The sequence below is a fragment of the Cynara cardunculus genome, assembly GCF_001531365.2.
Source record: "Cynara cardunculus var. scolymus isolate 2C chromosome LG 15, CcrdV1, whole genome shotgun sequence".
NCBI lineage: Eukaryota > Viridiplantae > Streptophyta > Magnoliopsida > Asterales > Asteraceae > Cynara > Cynara cardunculus.
Window position 1 is genome coordinate 14858173 of NC_037542.1, and position 21496 is coordinate 14879668.

At 34.4% G+C, this 21496-nt stretch overlaps 3 protein-coding genes across 3 annotated transcripts; all 3 read left to right on the forward strand.

The window, feature by feature from the left end:
- Positions 1–3749: 3749 nt before the first annotated feature.
- On the forward strand, positions 3750–11470 carry LOC112527857 (exosome complex exonuclease rrp6). Its single transcript, XM_025138695.1, has 10 exons — positions 3750–3890; positions 4902–5050; positions 7352–7483; positions 7572–7622; positions 8141–8237; positions 9844–9890; positions 10492–10708; positions 10824–10953; positions 11029–11071; positions 11239–11470. The coding sequence occupies exons 1-10, from the start codon at positions 3830–3832 to the stop codon at positions 11317–11319; spliced, it is 1008 nt and encodes a 335-aa protein (XP_024994463.1). The 5' UTR covers positions 3750–3829; the 3' UTR covers positions 11320–11470.
- Positions 11471–12666: 1196 nt separating this feature from the next.
- On the forward strand, positions 12667–15931 carry LOC112528065 (serine/threonine-protein kinase Aurora-2-like). Its single transcript, XM_025138969.1, has 9 exons — positions 12667–12714; positions 13546–13659; positions 13980–14126; positions 14204–14299; positions 14486–14581; positions 14721–14817; positions 14897–15014; positions 15385–15457; positions 15542–15931. The coding sequence occupies exons 1-9, from the start codon at positions 12679–12681 to the stop codon at positions 15641–15643; spliced, it is 879 nt and encodes a 292-aa protein (XP_024994737.1). The 5' UTR covers positions 12667–12678; the 3' UTR covers positions 15644–15931.
- Positions 15932–18115: 2184 nt separating this feature from the next.
- Positions 18116–20067, forward strand: LOC112527170 (BTB/POZ domain-containing protein NPY1). The gene is made up of 3 exons (XM_025137632.1): positions 18116–18183; positions 18275–18344; positions 18457–20067. Exons 1-3 carry the CDS (start codon positions 18116–18118, stop codon positions 20065–20067), a joined length of 1749 nt encoding a protein of 582 aa, XP_024993400.1.
- Positions 20068–21496: the final 1429 nt, after the last annotated feature.

Below are 21496 nucleotides of genomic sequence, written 5' to 3' on the forward strand. Positions count from 1 at the left end.
TTAAAAAATTACACAAAAAATGATGAATTTTAAATAGTTAATTTGATAATAATATTGATATATTTTAATTTATATTTTATTCAAAAATAAAAACATCATCGTTTTTTCAAAATCACATAAGACTATATTATAACATCGATTGACATAAGGAATAAAATGAAATATTAAAATCAAAATGTATCTCGCTGCATTACGCGAGTACCCTTCTAGTCATTTTAAACAGTTTTGTTATTTTAATTTATAAGATTTTTAATATAATATGGAGTTTTACAGTTTATTTTGTTTATAACTCATTTCAAACGATTTATAGTTTTAATATGGATGTAACAGAGCCTCAAAAATATTGAGACGATTCTAATAATGGTTTATAAACTATTGTACTTGTAAAACCGTCCATAAAAAGATCGACGTGGAGGTGGAAAAGTAGACTGGTCAAGATGTTGAGTAACATATTAAAACAGATAACTTTTGGTATGAGTTAGACGGGTTGTACGAAGTTCGCTCGTCAACACGTTTTTGTTTATTAATTTTTAAATAATTAATATATTAAAATACCAAGTATTTAAATAAAGCGAATTTTTTTAAAGGTTGCTCGTGAAATAAAATATATTGGAAATATTTATAAAATAAATGAGTTAAAATTGTTGATGAATGATGATGGGCATGTGCATGTGCGTTTGTGTGGGATGTAGCAACTCATCTTGCCTTACAAAGTGGTCTAACTAGTTTTCAACATCAAAAGATGGTCCAACGGGTCAAGTTTCAAATCTAATTTTTTTTTTTCACTTGATTACTATTTTAGGTAAGGTATTTTCAAAACTTTCATTTTGATATTTAAGATGTTAATCATAAACATTTAAATACCTGGATAACCAGTCGAAACATTAACCGGTTACCATGCTGATGTGGTGAGTGGTGTGATATCCAACTCAATATTATTTACTGAAGCATTAACCGGATACCACATCACTCGTCACATCTGCATGGTTACTGATTAATACTTCAACCTGTTATCCGGGTATTTAAATGTTTAATACTTTACATCTTAAGTACCCAAATGAAAGTTTTGAAAGTACGTTACCCAAAACAGGAATCAAGTTAAGGTAGGTTATTTTTTCATGCAATTTGCCTTTGAATTAATATTATTTCAAATAAAAACAAAAACAAGGTTGATTCTATTTTAGTTTTTTAAAACGATTTTTTTTAAATTGCTATCATTTCCATTCCCCAAAATAAAAAGTTGTGAAAATTGGTTATCAAGATAAATTGAATATTTTGAAAGTTGATTTCATAAAATAATAACAACGATAAAAAATTGTTCAATTATGATACAATTTTGCCTTTACATAAAACCTAAGAAAAAGAATGTTAAACATTAGCGTAGCTCGGTTGCCTCAAAGGATGAGGAGATGTTTGCTTGAGAAGTCGTTGGTGTCAGGTTCGAGTCTGAACCCCTTTATATGAATTCCTTAGAGGGTTGAGTGTCGTGTGAAAACGGTTGGAATTGTCAATACTCAACTTTTTTGCCCAAAAATGTTAAATATTTAAAAAAAAAATTAGGTCTTGAATTTGCTTCAGAAACGACTTTGTTAAAATACGTATAAGATATATGAAAAAAGAAACAAAATAAAAGTCGTTTTGAAAAGAAGAAAATACATTGAGAATGATCAAGCATGTTAGAGGTGTACATCAGGTGGAGCGGGTGTATTCGGGTGGACAAACCAAAATCAAATTGGATTTTGTATAGGGAAACCAAGCCCCGAATTTTGGGTCTTGTATTTTGGATTGTTTTGGGTTCGGGGTGGTCTGGTTTCTACTTGATATTGGTCAGGTTCGAGTACAGTGATAATGCAAAAAACTATATATATATATATATATAGAGAGAGAGAGAGAGAGAGAGAGAGGAGTGATCATATGAAAACCGCCCTCATTTGTGTAAACCGTGCAAACCACCTTCATCTGTCGATTTCATTGTTTAATCTTATGAAATTTTTTCATGAAATTGTTTAATCTTGTGAAATTGTTTCATATAATACTTTTTTTTGATGAAGTTGTTTCATATATGGTTGTGAAATTGTTTCATATAATACTTAATGAAACTGTTTCATGTATTTCTCTAACATTAATGAAACTGTTTCATGTATTTCTCTAAAATTAAAATAATGAAGATGATAATATATATGATTAACACCCTCCACAATAAAAATGATTAATCAACCTCTCATAATTACAAAAAAATGAACAAAATGAACAATTATGATTGGTTGAATGCGGTTTGCACGGTTTTTACAAATTGAATGATTTGCATTTGATCGCTCCCCTATATATATATATATATATATATATATATATATATATATATATATATATATTCAATCGCTTGAGAGAATTGATGAAATCGATAATAGGTTTAAATATTAGAAAAGAATATGACCGACTAGGATTTAGGTTTTTAAAAAGATAATTAGATAAATAAATATATTTATACAATATTTAAAAAATATACGTATATATATTTTAGGTTTTTGGACCAGTCGGATGGCCATAAATCAAACATAACATGAACCCATATATCCTCAAAAAATTCGGGTTTCAGAGTTCAGGCCATTCGGGTTTCACAGGTTTACCTTGTTTTGCGGTTTGAGTTCAAGTTCGGATTCAAACCATTCAAAGTTTTGCACCGCCTACGAGCATGTCACTAGAAAATCTTGATTTTATCAAATAAATTCACATTGGAAATCCTTCAAAGCTCATATTTATTAAATGATTAAATCACGAGTCATATTTTCGAAATATTTTTTTTCGCGAAATGAAATTATAGCCAAAATTTGTTTAAAATAAATCCATCGGAAAGAAAAATCCCCATGTTTTGTTCAAATGAGCATGTCGATAATGAACATGTATATGCCTTAAAAAGTTATAATAACTCGTTTTCTGTTATAATCTGATCGTTTGACGAACCAACATAACCCTATACTTGCCACACGAAGTTCAGTTTACGTATTTATAGATTCAATAAATTGTAATAGATGTATCAGTTAACAAATAATAAAACTTGTACTTGCCGATTTATTTTAAATGGTCAATAAATTGATATACCAATACTCTACAACGTTGTATAATTATAAGAGTAAATTATGTTTTATTGGATTGTTGGGCAAGAACGAGATCCGGTTACGACCATTCATTTAACCAATCTTCGTCAAGTGTTTGGGTCCGTTCTGATCCTCGACCCCCGTTTCTACATCTTTATTTGTAACTTGGCATAACAAATAATGTTATGATTTTATAGGCATATCATGTTGTATAATTACGTCAAACACTGCCTCTGGTGCATAGCTCAGTTGACAAATGGACGGGACAACTTTGTCAAATACAAGACATGTCTTGAGTTCGATATCAGCTCCCTAGCAAGCCTCAGCTACTAATTCTGTCAAAAGAACGCCTCCTCACGTTGATATCCTTATAGACGGTTCTGTATAAAATCAATTAGTATTTTCAGTAATCAACTTTTTGTCCAAATTGTCGCACGAAGCAGTTAATTTGAAGAATTTCTCTTTAATTACCTTTGAAATCTGATATTGCGGATGCTTTTATAATAACAATCAAGTACTTAAAATGTCATAAAAAGTAGATATAAAGGCCAACATGAATGGGGTTGAAATTATAAGGACCAAAAATGGAAAGTTTAAAATGTTAACAAACTGTACGGTACAATTCTGTAATGCATGTCCAATTCCAATCGGAAAATAATACTGCCGTATATCTATCGGCAGTAAAGATCGGAGGGGAGGTTTTCGTGATCTGTTTGAATGGTTCGATCATCGCCATGGCGTCGTCTCTTTCTTCCCCAAATCAACTGACCTGTATCCCCGTTTCTTCTGACCCAGGCATGTTTCACTTCTCCCTCTTATCTCTTCTATGTTTCTCTTCTACAATATGGGTTTATCGACCCCATGCGTTCGGGGTTTGCTGATTCTTTTCGTCTTTCTGTGAACTTCTTGTAGTATTGTGTTCCCCCATGCTGAATGATTTAGGGTTTATGTTGTTTGAACTTGTTTACCCTTTTGTTGGACAAGACTAGCGAGTACAAAACCTAGTTCTTGACAGAAAAGCCCCCTGCCGCTCTATTCTTATTGAAATTGCAATGTTTTCTTGATTTGGAAAAACTAGCTATTCGCCCAATTTGATCGGTGCAAATTATTGATTGTATTAATTTTGCTCAGCGTGGTTAGGGTTCTTTAAGCATTTTGACTACTAGTCAAACAGCTACTTTTGAATCTTGAAATCAGTTGTTCCAATTTTATTTATGAGGTGGGACCTGGGAGTAATTGATACGGGTTTTGTTTCGATTTGCATTATTTCTTGTGAAGTGTAATCTAGTTACCAAATTCTTGTTTCTTTTTACAAAAGAATCGAAACAGTTTGATCTTATTTTGGAATGGATGGAGTATTTTTCTTTAAACTATTCGGTTTGTTGCGAAGTAGTATCGTAAGTCTAGGGATTGATAATAATTAATACTTTTCAAATGGGAGGCTGATATGGACTTTGTACATACAACAGTTAGGGGCTGTTTGGTTGTTTCCATCAAGTCCTAAATGGATAAAGATGTCTGTATAGATTGGAAACGTTATTGTTCGGGAGAGTTTTTTCATAGATGAAAGGAGCATGTTTTTAATTGGGAGGGGTGGGGTTAGAAAAAACTTGGTTTTCTACATAAAGCTCCCCCTACAAGGTTACTGAATATGTCACTTTCTATATCATTAAGCCACTACCAAACAGTCATGTATAGTTGATCGAATAAGCTGTGAGTCCTATTAAGCTCATTAAGCTAGTTACGAACAGGCCCTTAGTATTTGCATAGTGTTGTGTTATGTATTAATTACAAGTTAATTTTCAGGCGGCGAAATAGTTCCTATCCACATTGTTACTCATGCAAGTCAACTTCCACCTGAATTCTTGGAACCTTCTCCTGATAAGAAATTGGTGATTGGTTTTGACTGTGAGGGTGTTGACCTTTGTCGCAATGGAACTCTGTGTATCATGCAGGTAAAACTCACATCTCTTAAAAATTAGAGCATCAGAAGAAAATACAGAGCTGTAGATGTTTCAACTCCGTGGAAGTCTCTATATCATGGATCCGTTGCTGTATCATGTTCTTAGAACTTGATCATAGTCATGTTTCCTTGGAAACTATAAAACAATTCTTCCATGATATGATGGACAACTTGATATTCTTGAAGCGCACTTGATGACATTTTAAAGACCGAATATGTAATATTTAACCCCATCTGTGGGATCACCATACCCTAACAAACATCTATCAAGTCCAAACACCCATCCAGAACTTTGATCTTGAGCAATAATGCTATCAACCATCTTATTAAGTCTTCTACTACGGCAATTCTGAGTAGGAGTATATAAAGTAGGAGAAAGATGATCACCTTGTTCTACCCCATTAGAAGACATAGAACATCCATTAACCTCAACAGTAAGCACTTGCCCTGAATCATGTGAGATATAGATTTCTCAAATATGAACCTTTTTCATACTAATAATATTACAGGCTTGCAATTTTTGAGTTTTGCCATCAAGATTTCTCCAAATACTTCTTCTTGTTGCTATTTTCCTCCATTTCATGACCCATGGCTGCACTCATGGACATTTTGCCCTTAAAAATAATCCTTGCTTAATCTATCATTTGTACTCCAAGACAATTTTAGATAGAGACATAATAGGCTGATAGATTGCATTGCATGTTAGCCATCAGCCTGGGTTAGGGAATCTTGTGGAGTAGAGTGAGAACTCTAGCACGTTTATCGATACATACCTCTGTCCTTAAAGTTTTGCACTGCTGAAATAATACCAGAGTTGGATGATATACCAACAACTGATGTAAAAGATGCGTATAAGCTCATTAAGATTGGGCTCAAATTCTACCATTGAAACCTTTAATGGTTTCCATATTTCATCTTCATTATGGAGACTTAACAATATTGTGGAATCATAAACAATATCACCATACAAGTCAGAAGAAATGGAAGAAAAACTGATCAAGGAAAGGTTCACAAGTCTATATTTTAGTTCTTCATCATCCATCAGTTTATTTCTTTCTGCTTATAGAGTGGTTCCGAGGTAAACAGTGTTATGGGATGTATCTCTGTCACCATTGGCTACTTTATGTGCCTAAATTTCTTAATCGGACGCAAGTTTTGTTGAGGATTGAGCCTTTGTGTCACCCTGATTGAGCTGAATATGAGCTTCTGGGAGTTAAATTTGATTTTCACATTGCTTCAGCTTTAGTTTGCTGGCCAAAACCTTTCAGTTCTCTACCTTTTCAGATGTTCTTTGAGCATGTGAAGCTTAGACTGTAGGCAAACCAAAAGGGGGCTGTTACTTTGAGATTTCATCGGTAGTCGGTAGAAAGTAAAAAACCAAGATATCCGGATGTTCATCCGATACAGACTGGAACCTGATAGAGCAAGTGATTTCTTTTATTTAAGTAGCGAGCTGGGTTGGGCCATGATCTGATGCCTTTTCCAATAAATGCTGCAGTTTGACCAGGGAAGAGCTGGCTATGGATTTTATGCTTTTGGAACTATTCTTTTAACATGAGTGACCAACCTTAGCGACTTTGCTACTTTCATAAGCGACATCTTGAATCTCAGCCTCTGCCATAACTATTCTTTGAGATTTTCAACAACAATTTTATCTGCAAAAATACACCTGCTTTCTTTCTTGGCAAACAAACATTACGACTACCACCAAGGGGTCAGGGTTAGAGATATAACTTGAATTATCACAGATCCTCGCATGAGGTTCTTTTGTCATAATAGTCTAGCACATATTGCATAATTGCCATCCATAGAAACATGAACTATCGTCTAACTGCACAAGCTTAGAAGTGACAAAGATACAATTGACATTCATAGTTTCTGATGGAGAAAAATACAGATGTTTTAGGGTGGATGTGCATGCAATTGTGAAATTTTCAGTAATTACCCATAGTATCAACAAATGACCTCTTCTTGGGTCCAAAATTAGAAGGAGACTTGGCTTATGCTAACTAACAAGTTCTTTTAAATATTAATTGGGCTATGTGCTATGATAAACATCAATTGTGTTGGTGAGAAATTCACCTTTTAATCGACAATCCATGTCAATTATATTTCAACTCCTGCAATCCCATATTAATTGTGCACATTTGACTTCGATCAAGTTCATTACTCCCATGTCCATTATCAACATAAATTCTCTTAGACTTTTTTTGTTTGTTTTGTAGCAACTGCATTTCTGTGTTATTATGATGGAACTGTACCTGATCAGTATATGGTTTTTTGCTCTTGGCAGCTAGCTTTTCCAGATGCTATATATTTGGTTGATGCTATTGAGGGTGGAAAAACACTTGTGGAAGCCTGTAAGCCTGCACTTGAATCTAGTAACGTCACTAAAGTAATTCATGATTGCAAACGAGATAGTGAGGTCTCTAATTGATTTTATCCACTTCTAGCCTTTTCACTCTTTCAACAAATGCATTTGTTTGATATCTTTGCTTACTTCTGTTTTGAAGGCTTTGTATTTTCAGTTCAACATCAAGTTGCACAACGTTTTTGATACCCAGGTGAGTGTCCATATATCAGGATATGGATCACTATTGCTTCTTTTTTCTTAACTTTCGCCAAATTCATGATTTAGCTTCATTTGTTGCTAATAATATGGTCAACATTATATTAATGGTGTCTCAGGCGAGTCACATGTGTTGTGTCCAAAACATTTACTGGAAATTCTTGTTTAATATACGTCCAAGTCATTTGGGTGGCCGTCTTAATTTCCAACTCAGCAATTTAATTTGGAAAAAGAAGAACAGAAATGTCCAACATAGAGTCTCTGTAACCTTTTTCGACAGGGAATAGCCACCAATGGAAGTGGCTCAAAAATGAAATCCAAAGAGTACAGTGACTAAATTGCTGAAAGTAAAACAACTAGACTGAGTTGTGAATTTCGTATAGTGCTGTAGTTTTTCTTTCCATTTTCTCACTTTGCTGTGCCCTTTTCCATATGTGTATGGTGATGTGACCGAACCTCAGCAATGAAATTATCATCCAGCTGTTTGTGCTGACTAATTTATCTGTTACACAGATTGCTTACACATTGATTGAGGTGCAAGAAGGCGGGACAAAAGTGCCAGATGACTACATCTCATTCGTTGGTCTCCTTGCTGATCCACGTTACTGTGGTAGTTAGCCTTTGCTTTTGCCTCTTCTTTTGTCATTCTAAATTTTAATTCAGTTTCCCTTCCTGAAATCATTTTTCATGGGTGCAAACTTCTTTAGTAGATCATTGTTCACTGGTTGCCAAATATTTGTGATGATATATTCACTTTGCTAAAGATAATTTTACAAGCTCATAAAGATTGCATGTAATATCCATGCCTAGTTCATCTACTATCACCACCACCAAGTGAGAACGGTGACAATGTATCTCTACAAATCATGGGTTGCAAGTTCAATTCTCTTTAGAGACATTGGTGTATTAGTTTGTTTACTGTTTCAAAAGAATGACTACTACTATTATTAGTAAGAAGCTCCATTTATAGATGCAGGGACTATAAAATCATGTGTTGGAAACAAAAAAAAATTGCAAGCGAAAGTTTGCTTTGTCTTGATATTTGAACCAAGATGGAACTCAATTTGATTGAGGCTAGTGTTGGCAATGAAATCTGAAAAGAACTTATTCATGATTAGGAAAATATATAAAATTTAAAAAGTACTTCTCCAATGTTGATGATAGAGCGAAGGCAATGTGTTCTGTTTGGTTTTTTAGGCTTTTCGACAATTTGCTGTCTATGTTTTAGTTGGATGAAGTAACAAATTGTTAACTAACAGAAGTGGATGCAATAACATAAAACCCGTCTAATGACCTGTATAAGTCCAAAATGTTAGGCCTAATACAGGAATTCCAATCCAAACATGCAGGTTTCAATCAGTTGGCTGTTCATAGAACTGAAACAATAGGTTTTGGCCCATTAAAATCTTAGAACCCACTAAGACTGAACTGCCTCTTGGAAGAAGTGTTTCTTACTTTCTGCTGCACCTTGTTACTTGTCTCTTACTGAAGGTGGTGGTGGTTGAAATACAGATAACTTGTCTTTCCTCGTTTCAAATCATTTCTCTTGAGTTGTATCTGAATGTATGCATTAACTATGCACATCGATAAAGAAATTTTCATATTTCTCATAATTGATTATGTAAAGTCCATATATGGTGAGTTCAAAATGCAATGCTTCACATTTGTTTTTAAGGGTCTATCTGTTGCCAGCTTAATGAACTTAATGGGACTCACAGTTTATTTGGTCAGCCATACACACCTATTTGGTAGTGGCTTAATGATACAGAAAGTGTCTTATTCGGTAAGCTTATAGGCGGGAGCTTTATGCAGAAAGCCAAAAAAAATTCGAACCTGCCCCTCAATTAAAAACCACGCTCGTTCCATCTACGAAAAAACCCTCCCAAACAAAAACTTTCCAATATATACAAACAGATTAAGCCATGCTGTCAGCTTTATCCATACATGACTTAATGGAAAACCAACCAAACTACCCATAAATATGTGATAATGGCGATAATAGACAATTCAACTTATGCACGCTTAAGTCAACTTTTTCTGTGTAGCTTTTAGTTTCACTAAAATTTGCTTCTAAACATATTTGATACCAGAAGTGTATCATGTTAGAACTGAGGATGCTTTTCTTATTTGTTATCTCTAAGTGACATTTTTTGCATTTTTCAGCATTTTATATGCATTATAGTACTTGTATTCTCACCTTGAGGTTTTGAAAACAGGTATATCTTATCTTGAGAAGCAAGAAGTTAGAGTTCTTCTCAGGCAGGTTCGTCATATGGTGCCTTCAGATTTATCTTGTGAGCATTGGGGCCTTCACACTTTTGGTTGTTTTTGGCTGAAGGCCCCATACTTTCAAGCTGCATTGCTGTAGAATCCCAAATATAGTGTTCTGCATTCGATCTTTTAGTACCCATCTGCTAAACGAGTTAGATACTTCAATCTTATAAAGCAGATTTACATGCACTTCAGGATATATTTTGTGTCATTTTTTGCATAAGCCTCTACCGTTGATGAGTTAAGTCTTACCTTTACCCAAAGTGTAGAATAGTTCGTAGAAAAGTGTGCAAAAAAGAAAGTTCACCCAAAAAATATGAGGAAATAGAAAAAAGGAGTCGAAAAAGAACTTGAGACAAGAAAGACAGATATGCTAATTTTAGAAAAGATAGTTAGACCAAAAATGAAATCTAGAAGCCGATTTAAGGAAATGACAAAGGCGGATGCTAAACACAAGTTTATTTCAAGAAATATTTGTTCTATACAAGATTTTGTCTATGTTTTTATGCTTTATTTGAGCTTAAACTAGAAACTAAGTGGCATATTTCATTATCATTATTATATCTGAAGCTCTGTTATGTGGAATTTACCAGGACCCCAACTTTTGGAAATATAGACCATTATCGGAATTGATGGTACGTGCAGCTACAGACGATGTCCGTTTTCTTCTGTATATATATAACAAGATGGTGGTGAAGATGAATCAAAAATCCTTGTGGTATCTTGCTGTTCGTGGGGCTCTTTATTGTCGCTGTTTCTGCATTACTGATAACGATTATGCAGATTGGCCACCTCTCCCTCCAATTCCAGGTTTGTTCTTTTATCCTTTTAACCAAACGGGCAAAACTATTTACAAAACTTTTTTTAGTATCCTTTTTTTTTTCTGTACAAATGTTTTATCTGAAGTAAATACGTATAATTGCAGAGACGCTTGTAACAGATGACAATGCTCCGGAGGAAGAAGTTCTCTCAGTTGTTGATGTTCCACCAGGGAAGATGGGACTTGTTATTGGAAGAAAAGGAGCTTCCATTTTGGCTATTAAGGAGTCTTGCAAGTAATTTTTGTTCCTTCTTTATAAATCTATTTTCAGCTTATTCATTCAGTGATGAATTCTTTGTTGTATTTTTAGTGCTGAAATATTCATCGGAGGCGCCAAGGGACCACCAGACAAGGTCAGTTGATACCTCATTTGTATCTTTTGTGCTTGGTTTTATCCTAAAATTCATAATGAATATGGTTTTGAAACTGAAAATGATATCTGGAATCATAATGAATATGGTTTTGAAATTGAACATGATATATGGGAATCATAATGAATATGGTGGTGTCATGTATGTAGGTATTTGTAATAGGGCCAGTGAAGCAAGTGAGGAAAGCTGAAGCCATATTAAGGGGAAGGATGGTGGAAACGTATTACTGAAATGGATGATGTCTGTGTATGTAATAAGCCAACTGAAAACAAATGGTTAATTGGAAATGAATGTAATGTGGGATTGGATGGAATGATGTATGTTTGCCATAAATCAATGTAACGTGGCTTCTTCTTTCTTTGCTATGAAAATGGTTGCTTCTTAGTGGCGTCGCTTCCCTTACCGAGTGAGCATGACAAGGCTAAGAATCTTATCCGGTAAGACTTAGAGACATAACAACGACTGAGAATCTTATTCAATTAATTAGGTAAAAGACTATTACCTGGTAAAATATGCTTACCAACAATCCATTTTGATTGTTGAAAATGTTACTCGATAAGGTAAGTGAGGACAATGATTCTTGTTGATAAACTCTTGGTAAACGGCCCCTTATTCTGATCTCAACATATCCTTATTCTGATCTCAACTAATTTCGGATGATCACGAACGGTCTAAAGTCATTGCAGGTGAACCTCCCACAAGCACCTAGATTCAAACCCACGGGTAGATAAGATTTTTCACATCCTCTTGAGACTTAACCAGTGTATCACTAATTACTTTTCGTTTGATGCAATGAAATAAGCCATTACAAAATATTGTGGCTACATGGGACTGGACTTGTATGCATAACTACATGTTTGTGTCTGAGGCTTTATTTATTTATTTATTTCTAAAATAGTGAAAATAGAGGTCCATTTGATACCAAAACATGTTTTCGGTAACCGTTGAATATGTAAAAGTCGATGTTCTTAAAAAGACAAATCTCTAATTTTTTAAAGGGTTCATTTGAATAGAGTAGTTACATATAGTTTTGAAAATATCGTCGCCTATTCTCTTTGAGAAAATTGATATATCTCATCATGTTGATCGTAAAATCCTCAAGAATTGTCACCGAATTGCTCTCCATTCTTGTCAATAGTCGATCTACTTTAGCAGATCGAAGGGAACTCGGTTTTGGCTTTTTTAGTTTATGAAATAAAAATAAAATATCCGTTACATTCACCATTCGTGTTCTCGAATTTGGAAAGAAAATAAAAGAAATAAAAGGAGAAAAATTGGAGGGAAATTAACGGGAAGGAAAATGATTTTTGTATTTATGTAAGAAGTAATCACTATGGTTATGAAAGTTTAGGGGGTATCCAGTAATTTGTTCAGAGTTTGGGGTCTAACTGAAAATTTGATTTCAAATGACGCTCCTCCAACAATTTGACCGTTGTGTAATCAGGGAGAGAGAGAGAGAAAACAGATCCTTCTATTCCTATCTCTCTATATTCAAACAAATTCGCATTTCCCCTTCTGTTTCTCTGCCTCCCTCTCTCTCTCTCTCTCTCTATCTCCAGTTTTCTCTCTCTAGAATCCTTTGCTCTCTCATGGCAATCGCAGCAGAAACCCAGGCTGAACAGAAGGTACATGACTGAATTTATGACAATCAATCAATTTTCTTTTCTTTTCTTTGATTGTTTTCATTTGGTTTTGAATTCATAAACGAATTAGTTTCCCGCTTTGTGATTTTTATATAATCTGAAAGCATGTATTTTGGATTTTTGAAATGTAATATTGTGTTAGGGTTCATGTTTCTGTTAGCGTTTTTTGGATCCTACATCTTATGAGAACTCGTTTGGCTTTTTTTTTTTTCATCTTAGTATTCTACAGGAATGATTTGTGGGCAATGAAATTGGGAATTTTTTGAATTTGGAGAATAGAGATTAATTCGTGTTGAAATGTACTTTATTCAACATGAATAGTCCTACAGCTCGACAATTTGTGTCCCAAAAAATTTCCATATGCTAGAAGTTGTATGCATCTGTTGTCGTTCCATTTTTCAAAAATTTCACTCTCATAGGTTTTAGGACAATCGTAGAAACCACAGCATCTTCTAATGTTTTTAGGGTTCTACATATTAAGGGTGAGCCACACAGCCACGTTATCCCCATAAATATGCATTGTGGCTTGTCTCTTTTAAGTTATTTGCTGGTTTATGATGTATAAAATTATGTCAAAAGGTAGTTCTGAAATGCCATTTCATGTCAAATGTTAAGATTCAAAGCAGTGTAGCTTCAATTGCTTTGCCATATCTCCATGGTAAATATATGAAGAAAGCTCTTCCATTCAGCATATTGTACGATTTCTGATCATGGGCAGCAGCAAATGTAGCTAGTAAAGGTGTAATGTGTGAATGTGATGATTTTGTTTTTGTGTGATATTTATTGATTTCCGTCGACTGTATTATTTTACAGGCTCCTACAGAGGCAGCAGCAGAAAAGAAGAGGTGGACACTTAATGACTTTGACATTGGGAAGCCACTCGGAAGGGGCAAGTTTGGTCATGTTTATATAGCTAGGGAAAAGAGGGTTAGTTCATCAAATCTAGTTCTTATGCTCAACATATTTTTCTTACTCTTCCATCTGGTTTCGGTTCGGGTTCCTTGTCAGCTAAAATATTATTAGTTCTGTATTTTGTTAATGGCAGTCGATTTAGGTTCTTGATTGTTTTTGGTTTCTTTGCTTAAAACTTCTGCCTCTAATATGCTCCAACAGTTGGTCTGTAGCTCTATCAAATCCTAAGATGTTCTTTTGAATTTTATCAATCTTTCGCGAATTGGGCTAATGATTTTAGGAAAATTACATGGGAATCACCCATCTTACCATGGTATATGTGTTTTCTGAAACAGAGCGATCATATTGTTGCACTAAAGGTGCTTTTCAAGAGCCAGCTTAAACAGTCCCAGGTGGAGCACCAGCTTCGCCGTGAAGTTGAAATACAAAGCCATCTTCGACACCCTAATATCCTACGACTCTATGGTTACTTTTATGATCAGGTATAGAATCCTTCCTTCTTGCTGTTGTTTAAAGAGCTATCCAAAATTTCTAAATCTTTAGACCACAATGTCCACAGAAAAGGGTCTACCTGATTCTGGAATATGCTGCCAAAGGAGAACTCTACAAGGAGCTGCAAAGGTGCAAGTACTTCAGTGAACGACGTGCTGCTACTGTAAGTCTTCATATTGCTGCATCCATTCTACCACTGCTATAAGTATTGGGTTCTATTCGTTTTGGTCATTTAACAAATCCACTCTGCGTACTCCATTTATGTGGTGCGAGTAGAAATGAATTCGACTGTCGGCCTATTTACTTGTTGCTGATACTAATCTAATATTGGATTTTGGGATTGAAACAGTATATTGCTTCTTTAGCGCGGGCTCTCATATATTGTCATGGGAAGCATGTTATTCATAGAGATATAAAACCAGAGAACCTCTTGATTGGTGCACAGGTAACTTGCATATTTTGTGTTCGATAATTGCATTGATATAGACAGAATGATTCATTCCCAGATCGGTTGGATGTCCTGAGTTAATTTGATTTGGTTTTAGAGACATAATATTTGATGAAGTACATGTTATCTCTTTCAGGGTGAATTAAAGATTGCAGATTTTGGCTGGTCGGTGCACACATTCAATCGGAGGCAGACCATGTGCGGTACTCTAGATTATCTCCCACCTGAGATGGGTAAAGGATACGTAACCGAATGCCTTGTTAAAGTCTTTCCTATATCGTTTCTATTCTAATTAACTAGTTCGAATGGCAGTGGAGAGTGCCGAGCATGATGCAAGTGTAGATATATGGAGTCTTGGTATCCTATGCTATGAATTCCTCTATGGCATCCCTCCGTTTGAAGCGAAAGAACATTCGGACACGTATAGAAGGTGAGGCAATTTTCAAAATAAATGTATCTAGTGTCTATCAGATATGTGGAACCCCTCTAAAACTTTCTCTAAAAGAGTCTTTATAGCGAGAGAATCTAGCTGAAGTAGGACTCTAATAATACATATGAGCAAATTCTTAGGTATCTGAAAGATAACCTTTTGACAGGTTTGAGAATGCCACTAAGTAACAGAAGAACGATACTTTCATACGCAAGAACGTCTAAACCTATTGTCAGAATGTCTAGAAACCTGTCAAAATGTCATAGACTTGAAAACTTGTCCAAAATACTTGTTTGAATGTCATGGATTTGAAAACCACTTGTCAGGAGGTCATTTAGCTAAATAACCATCTCTTGACGCAATTTTGCAGGATTTTGCTAGTAGATTTGAAGTTCCCTTCAAAACCGGTAGTCTCCTCAGCTGCCAAGGACCTCATTAGTCAGGTTTTTCACCTCACTCTCTCTATATATTTCACTTTGACATCTAAAATCTTTGACGTTATTTATAAGTTACGGATAAATATACAGATGCTTGTTAGAGAAACTTCTAAGCGAATGCCGCTACACAAACTTCTTGAGCATCCGTGGATCATTCAGAATGCCGATCCTTCAGGCGTATACAAGGGTTGATCGATCATGGTGGTTCGTTTTCCTCGGGCAATTAACATCATCGTCCTCGTTAACGAAACGGGGTGCAAATGATATAATTTTATTTTCTTAACAAGAATTGTTTGTTGTAATGTAATAAAAACATAATTAAGTTGTAAAATATCAAGTTGCTGTTAATGGGAAATCATGAGTATGAAGAAAGGCATTTACTTGGCTACAATTTTATTTGTTGGTATGAAGAAAGGTATGTTCGGTTGAAAACCGTATTTCCATTGTGAATTGGGAACCATTGAGAACATGCAATGTGTCCGAGACATTTATCATGAATGTTGTAAAAAGTACGTTATTCCAAAATACGTGGTTTGAAAATTTATCTCATCTGAAGTACCAGATTTTTACGTTATAAACTGGAATGTTGCTAAATAAATCATTTTTGATAAAAAATATATATATATATATATATACGTTGATCAATACATTAAATATTATACTTAGATTTAGAAAAAAATATAAAACATGATCTTAAGATAAAAATTGTTACAAATCTCATAAATTTTAGAGTTAATCGGATAATTAAACTGTATAATTTAATGGATATATAAGTTTATCAGAAAATGAAATAAAAGATGAAATTTCATAAAAAAATAATAATTTTATTAAGTTGTAAATACTCAATAACATCCAATTGAAAAATGACGTATGCAAGCCTATAAAAGCCATAGCTGCAATGCTTTGGGAAGGGCAATGCCATTAGTACGGAGTCAACTATGGATTTCTGAAAACATCTCCAAAACTCAATACTATCTTTTTACAACGATAATGCTTATCGGTTTGAACTTGTTCTAAATATTAAAAGTATCAAGAAATGTTATGTTTAAATTCAAACAAGAATAAAAATCTTTTTGTGACCACGAATATTTAAATGCAATGATTTCAAGCTATCTGTAAAATAAGTGGTTGTTTTGGGATTAGTTGGTTCACATAACGGATTAGGTATCTAGGTTAATAAAAAAAATGTCAAAAGTTAAAAAACTTTAACTGTAACTATAAAAAACTTTTGTAATATTTTTGTGTGTAAAAGATTTAAACTGTATTCGAAAGACCTATTAGAATTTTTAAAGTGTATTTCAATAAGATATTATACAAAAGAAAAAATTCAAACAAGTTTTTTATATTTTTAGAATTGATTTTTGGGAAAAAAAATTTGGGGTCAATATGGGCCCCGCCAGTGACTGGGAACCATGCTTTATACAAGGATAAATGTTAAGGTGCTTTTGGTTGTGGTTGAGACCGGTTACATTAAGACCTGTTATAAAAGGAAAATATTGAACAAAGAGACCTCTTTGAGCCCAGCTCGGCAATACGGTATAATGTGTTTTGAGAAATCGATGATATTTTTATTTTTAAATAAAATATAAATTTGAAAATATATTATAAAATTTTGAAAAATATATAAAAATGCTAGATTTTTGTGTAATTTCTTTTATTAAATTTTTTATTATAATTTAATTAAGATTTAATAAGGAAGTAATTTAATTTTTTAATAATAATTAAGTATTCTGTTAGTTATCAATGATTATCCTAAATATATATATTTTAATATCTAGAATGAGAAGTTTATCTTTATTTTAATATTTTGTTTTATTTTTTTTGTCTTTGTTGATATAACACAGTTGATGTGGTTTTGAGAAAAACAATGCTTTTTACTTTTGAATAAAAATAAATATGAAGATATTATAAAAATTTGAAAAAGTTGTCGATATAATATCAAATTAATTATTTAAAAGCTTTTTTTATATAATTTCTTTAATTTAATTTTTTTATTATAATTTAATATAAGTGTAATAAAAAAGTAATTTATTTTTACTTAACAATATAATTTTTATAAATATAATAATTATGTTAGAACTCAATAATTATCYTAATTATATTTTAKATTTTTTATATTTAAAATGAGATGTTTATCTTRTATTTGAGTATGTTTATCTACAATTAGTCATACGAATTTAAAAATAGAGCTTTAATAAATTATACTTACGTACAATTTATTTGTAATATTAAATTTTAAGTAATATACATCAATAAACAGTAGTTTATACATTAAAAAACAATTTTTATGAGTTTTTATGAGATATATTTTATTTTAAGTACGCTTTGAGTAAACCAGGTACCAAACATTAATTGACTCTAATATTAACGAATAAAAGTTAAATTAAGTTCCTTGTTATTATTGTTTGGAAAAAAAGGTACGTTTAATGAGAAATGGTTGGATAAGAGGACAAAAAGTGGGGGACAAGTAAATAAAACAATAATATATAGGCGCAGAGTCTAGGGCAGAGGACGGCGGCGCGTTGTCGTCGTTGGGTGGTTGGATAATTCAGGCAGGCGTAATGGCATCATCAATGAGATCATTACTGCACTCTTTCACTACCACCTCTTTAGGCTTCAACCACAACTTTACCTCACTCACTGCCTTCAATTTCACCCGAGAAGATGAAGTTTATGAAGCTCGGTTCAAAGCCTGATGCATTTCAAACAGATCATGAATCCAACTCCATCAGGTATTAACCGTTTTCTATCTTCTCTAACGTCGAGATCCTTAGATTATGAGTGAGTATCGACAATGAGTGTGAGTTGGTTTATGATTTTTAGGTGTGTTTCATCTGAGCTGACGACGGATTTCACCGTCGTTGTTGATGAAGTAAAATTTTATCTTCACAAGGTAATGATTCTAAAATTTACATTTGAAATTATGAAATTTTTGTTGATGCATTCCAGTAATTTTATTACTGGACATGATGAAGGAGCCATATCGTTACGTTTGTGTGTTGCAGTTTCCGCTTTTATCGAAGAGCAATCGCTTGCAGAAGCTGGCGTTGGATGCCAGCGAAGAGAATTCCGACGTTGTTCATCTCGTTGAGTTTCCGGGAGGACCGAAAGCATTCGAGCTCTGTGCCAAGTTCTGCTACGGAATTACGGTGTCTCTCAGTCCCTACAACGTCGTCGCAGCTCGTTGCGCGGCGGGGTACCTTGAGATGACGGAGGATATCGATAGAGGAAACTTGATATTCAAAATCGAGGTGTTTTTCAAGTCGAGTATTCTCCGTAGCTGGAAGGACTCCATCATTGTGCTGCAAACCACCACGGCTCTTCGACAATGGTCTGAAGATATCGAGATCACTGGGAGGTGTATCGAGTCCATTGCATCGAAAACGGCTATTGATCTGTCATGTGTAAACTGGTCGTATACGTATAATCGTAAACTCGATCTAGTGAACAAGGTCACTGAGATTGTCTCTGTCCCGAAGGATTGGTGGGCTGAAGATCTGTGTGAACTGGAGATCGATGTCTATAAACGAGTAATGCTGACTGTTATATCGAAGAAACGAGTGGAAGGCGACGTGATCGGAGAGGCTTTGAAGACGTATTGCCTGAGGTGGTTGCCGGATTGTAATGACCGATTTGATTCCGGTGAAGTTCATCTGGAGAAGTACAGATCATTGATGGAATCTATGATTTGCTTACTCACTCCAGATAAAGGAGTCAATTGTTCGTGTAGTTTCCTACTGAAACTTTTGAAGGTCTCGATTCTCGTTGGAGTTGATCCATTACTACGTGACGATTTGATCAAAGATGTTAGTATGAAACTCGATGAAGCATCTGTTCGAGATCTGTTGATTCCGGCGGAGCATCCTCAAACGACGGTGTACGATGTTGAACTTGTGCAGAACCTTGTGGATCGTTATTTTAATCCGAAGGGTGTTGATGAAGAAGATGAAACGCCCGGTGATTTGGTTTTGATCAACCTTCCACGCTGCAGGGTCGTTGGTCGTCTGATCGATGAGTATCTTGCAGAAATCTCCCGTGATCGAAACCTCCCGCTTTCTAGTTTCATCACATTATCACGGTCGATCCCGGGTGCAGCCAGAATAGTCCACGACGGACTGTATGGTGCCGTCGACGTTTACTTGAAGGAACACCCAACCTTAACGAAAGCCGAAAAGAAGAAGGTTTGCGAGTTAATTGACGTTTTAAAGTTATCAATCAATGCATCCACCCACGCAGCACAAAACGACCGGCTTCCTCTGCGAATGGTGGTGCAGATCCTCTTCCACGAGCAGGCTCGAGCCACTGCTGCGATCAAACTCACAGCTCGTACCAACCGCACCCCGGAACCAGACTGGGAAATCAAAGTACCCCTACGCTCAAAGTCACTCAGAACACCTTCACGGATGAAATTGAACGAGGAGGAGGTGGAGAAGGGGACGCCGGCAAGCAGGCGGCAGTTGCTGGGGTCTCGTTCGCGGCGGATCCTGGACCGGTTTTGGGTGGTGGGGATGGGGCAGCTGAGGCACGGGGAGAACAAGAGCAGTGGGACATCTGGTAGTTCACAAACCAAGTCCTCAAGTTCATCATCAAGAAAACAAAGGTACTCCATCTCTTGAATGAATTCATGAATCAACTTTTCCAAAACTGATTGTGAAGATGGTAAAAAAGAATGGTACACTTTGTGGGAATGAATGGATTTAATCCAAAAGTATCTTAAAAATGATCATCTATCTTTTGTCCAAAATCCTCATCCTAGCAAAGTATATTGTTTTATTTTTGTATTTTCCTAAATATGTTTATTAGTATATTTTATTTTGTTCTTGAAAGTTGGTAGGATATAATAATTTGTGTGCTTTAGTATCTTTATGCTTCAGTTGTGTACCCTTCGTTTTTCAATCAAATGATAATCTTGAAAAGGTAGAATCAATTTTTTTATGATCACATTTGGTTTGTTGTTTATGATCATTTGTGAGTTAAAAACCCATCCCTCTCTTCCTGATTCCGGATTATCGCATCATCTCTAATGCAAGGTTTTTATAAGTGTTAAATGGGAAGTTTGATGTAGATGATATTGGAAATTTAAAAAGTTTGAAATGAGTGTTTGGTTATATGTAGTCTACTTACATCAAAACGAGGTTATATTATAGATTAAAAATGTAAAAAAGATGTTTTGATGTCTACGTACATGACACGACGATGATATTAATATGTATACATACGATGATATTAATATGTATACATACGATGATATTAATATGTATACATTTAACAAAGAATAGGTATCCTTGAACATTTAATGTAATTACTTGCCTTTTAATCGTACAAGATGAAGTTGATGTGAAGGATAAGTGAGGGTACAATAAGCAAGTAGTGACCCACAAGTAATTTTGATTGTGGTCCTAGAACCACCAAAAGTATACAATCTAATTGTGGTCCCAAGAGCAGGTCACTGTACCAAAGGATTGTGAAGTTGCCATTAGTTGCTAAATAGTGGGGGGATTGATTTGAGAAGTGACTATTATTTGAAAAGTTTTAGCTTTTATACCAGTTAAGGTTGGTTGAAGATTGTGGTTTTTACTGTTTAAAAATTGTGGCTTTGATTATTAAGATTTGTGGTTTTAACTTGTTAAACGAAAAATGGAGGAATAGTTTCGTAATTGTTATAAATAGGCGGCAAACAAATAATTAGTTCATATGTGAATCACATAAGTTTATATATGTGAATCAGTTAATTAGTTCATATGTGAACTATACGGGTTCACATATGCACTTGTTTTGTCGTCTATTTGTAAAAGTTATGAAACTATTTCTCTATCTACCGCATACCATGCGAGGAATTATCAGACATTTCATAGTCAAAGCCGCATATCTTGACCAGATGAAGGTATAATTACTTATTTATTTCTCAAATACTTACCACTTCTCAAATGTGTGTGTATATATATTTATGTATATATATATATATTTATGTATATATATATATATATATATATATATATATATATATATATATAAGCTTCAATGATCACGTGAGACCAATATATT

Coding starts and splice junctions, on each gene's coding strand:
- LOC112528065 (XM_025138969.1), top strand. CDS start 12,679: ATGGCAATCGCAGCAGAAACCCAGGCTGAACAGAAG. Junction 12,715..13,545: donor AAACCCAGGCTGAACAGAAG/GTACATGACTGA, acceptor ATTATTTTACAG/GCTCCTACAGAGGCAGCAGC. Junction 13,660..13,979: donor ATATAGCTAGGGAAAAGAGG/GTTAGTTCATCA, acceptor TTTCTGAAACAG/AGCGATCATATTGTTGCACT.
- LOC112527857 (XM_025138695.1), top strand. CDS start 3,830: ATGGCGTCGTCTCTTTCTTCCCCAAATCAACTGACCTGTATCCCCGTT. Junction 5,051..7,351: donor GAACTCTGTGTATCATGCAG/GTAAAACTCACA, acceptor TGCTCTTGGCAG/CTAGCTTTTCCAGATGCTAT. Junction 10,954..11,028: donor GCTATTAAGGAGTCTTGCAA/GTAATTTTTGTT, acceptor TTGTATTTTTAG/TGCTGAAATATTCATCGGAG.
- LOC112527170 (XM_025137632.1), top strand. CDS start 18,116: ATGAAGTTTATGAAGCTCGGTTCAAAGCCTGATGCATTTCAAACAGAT. Junction 18,184..18,274: donor CATGAATCCAACTCCATCAG/GTATTAACCGTT, acceptor TATGATTTTTAG/GTGTGTTTCATCTGAGCTGA. Junction 18,345..18,456: donor TAAAATTTTATCTTCACAAG/GTAATGATTCTA, acceptor TGTGTGTTGCAG/TTTCCGCTTTTATCGAAGAG.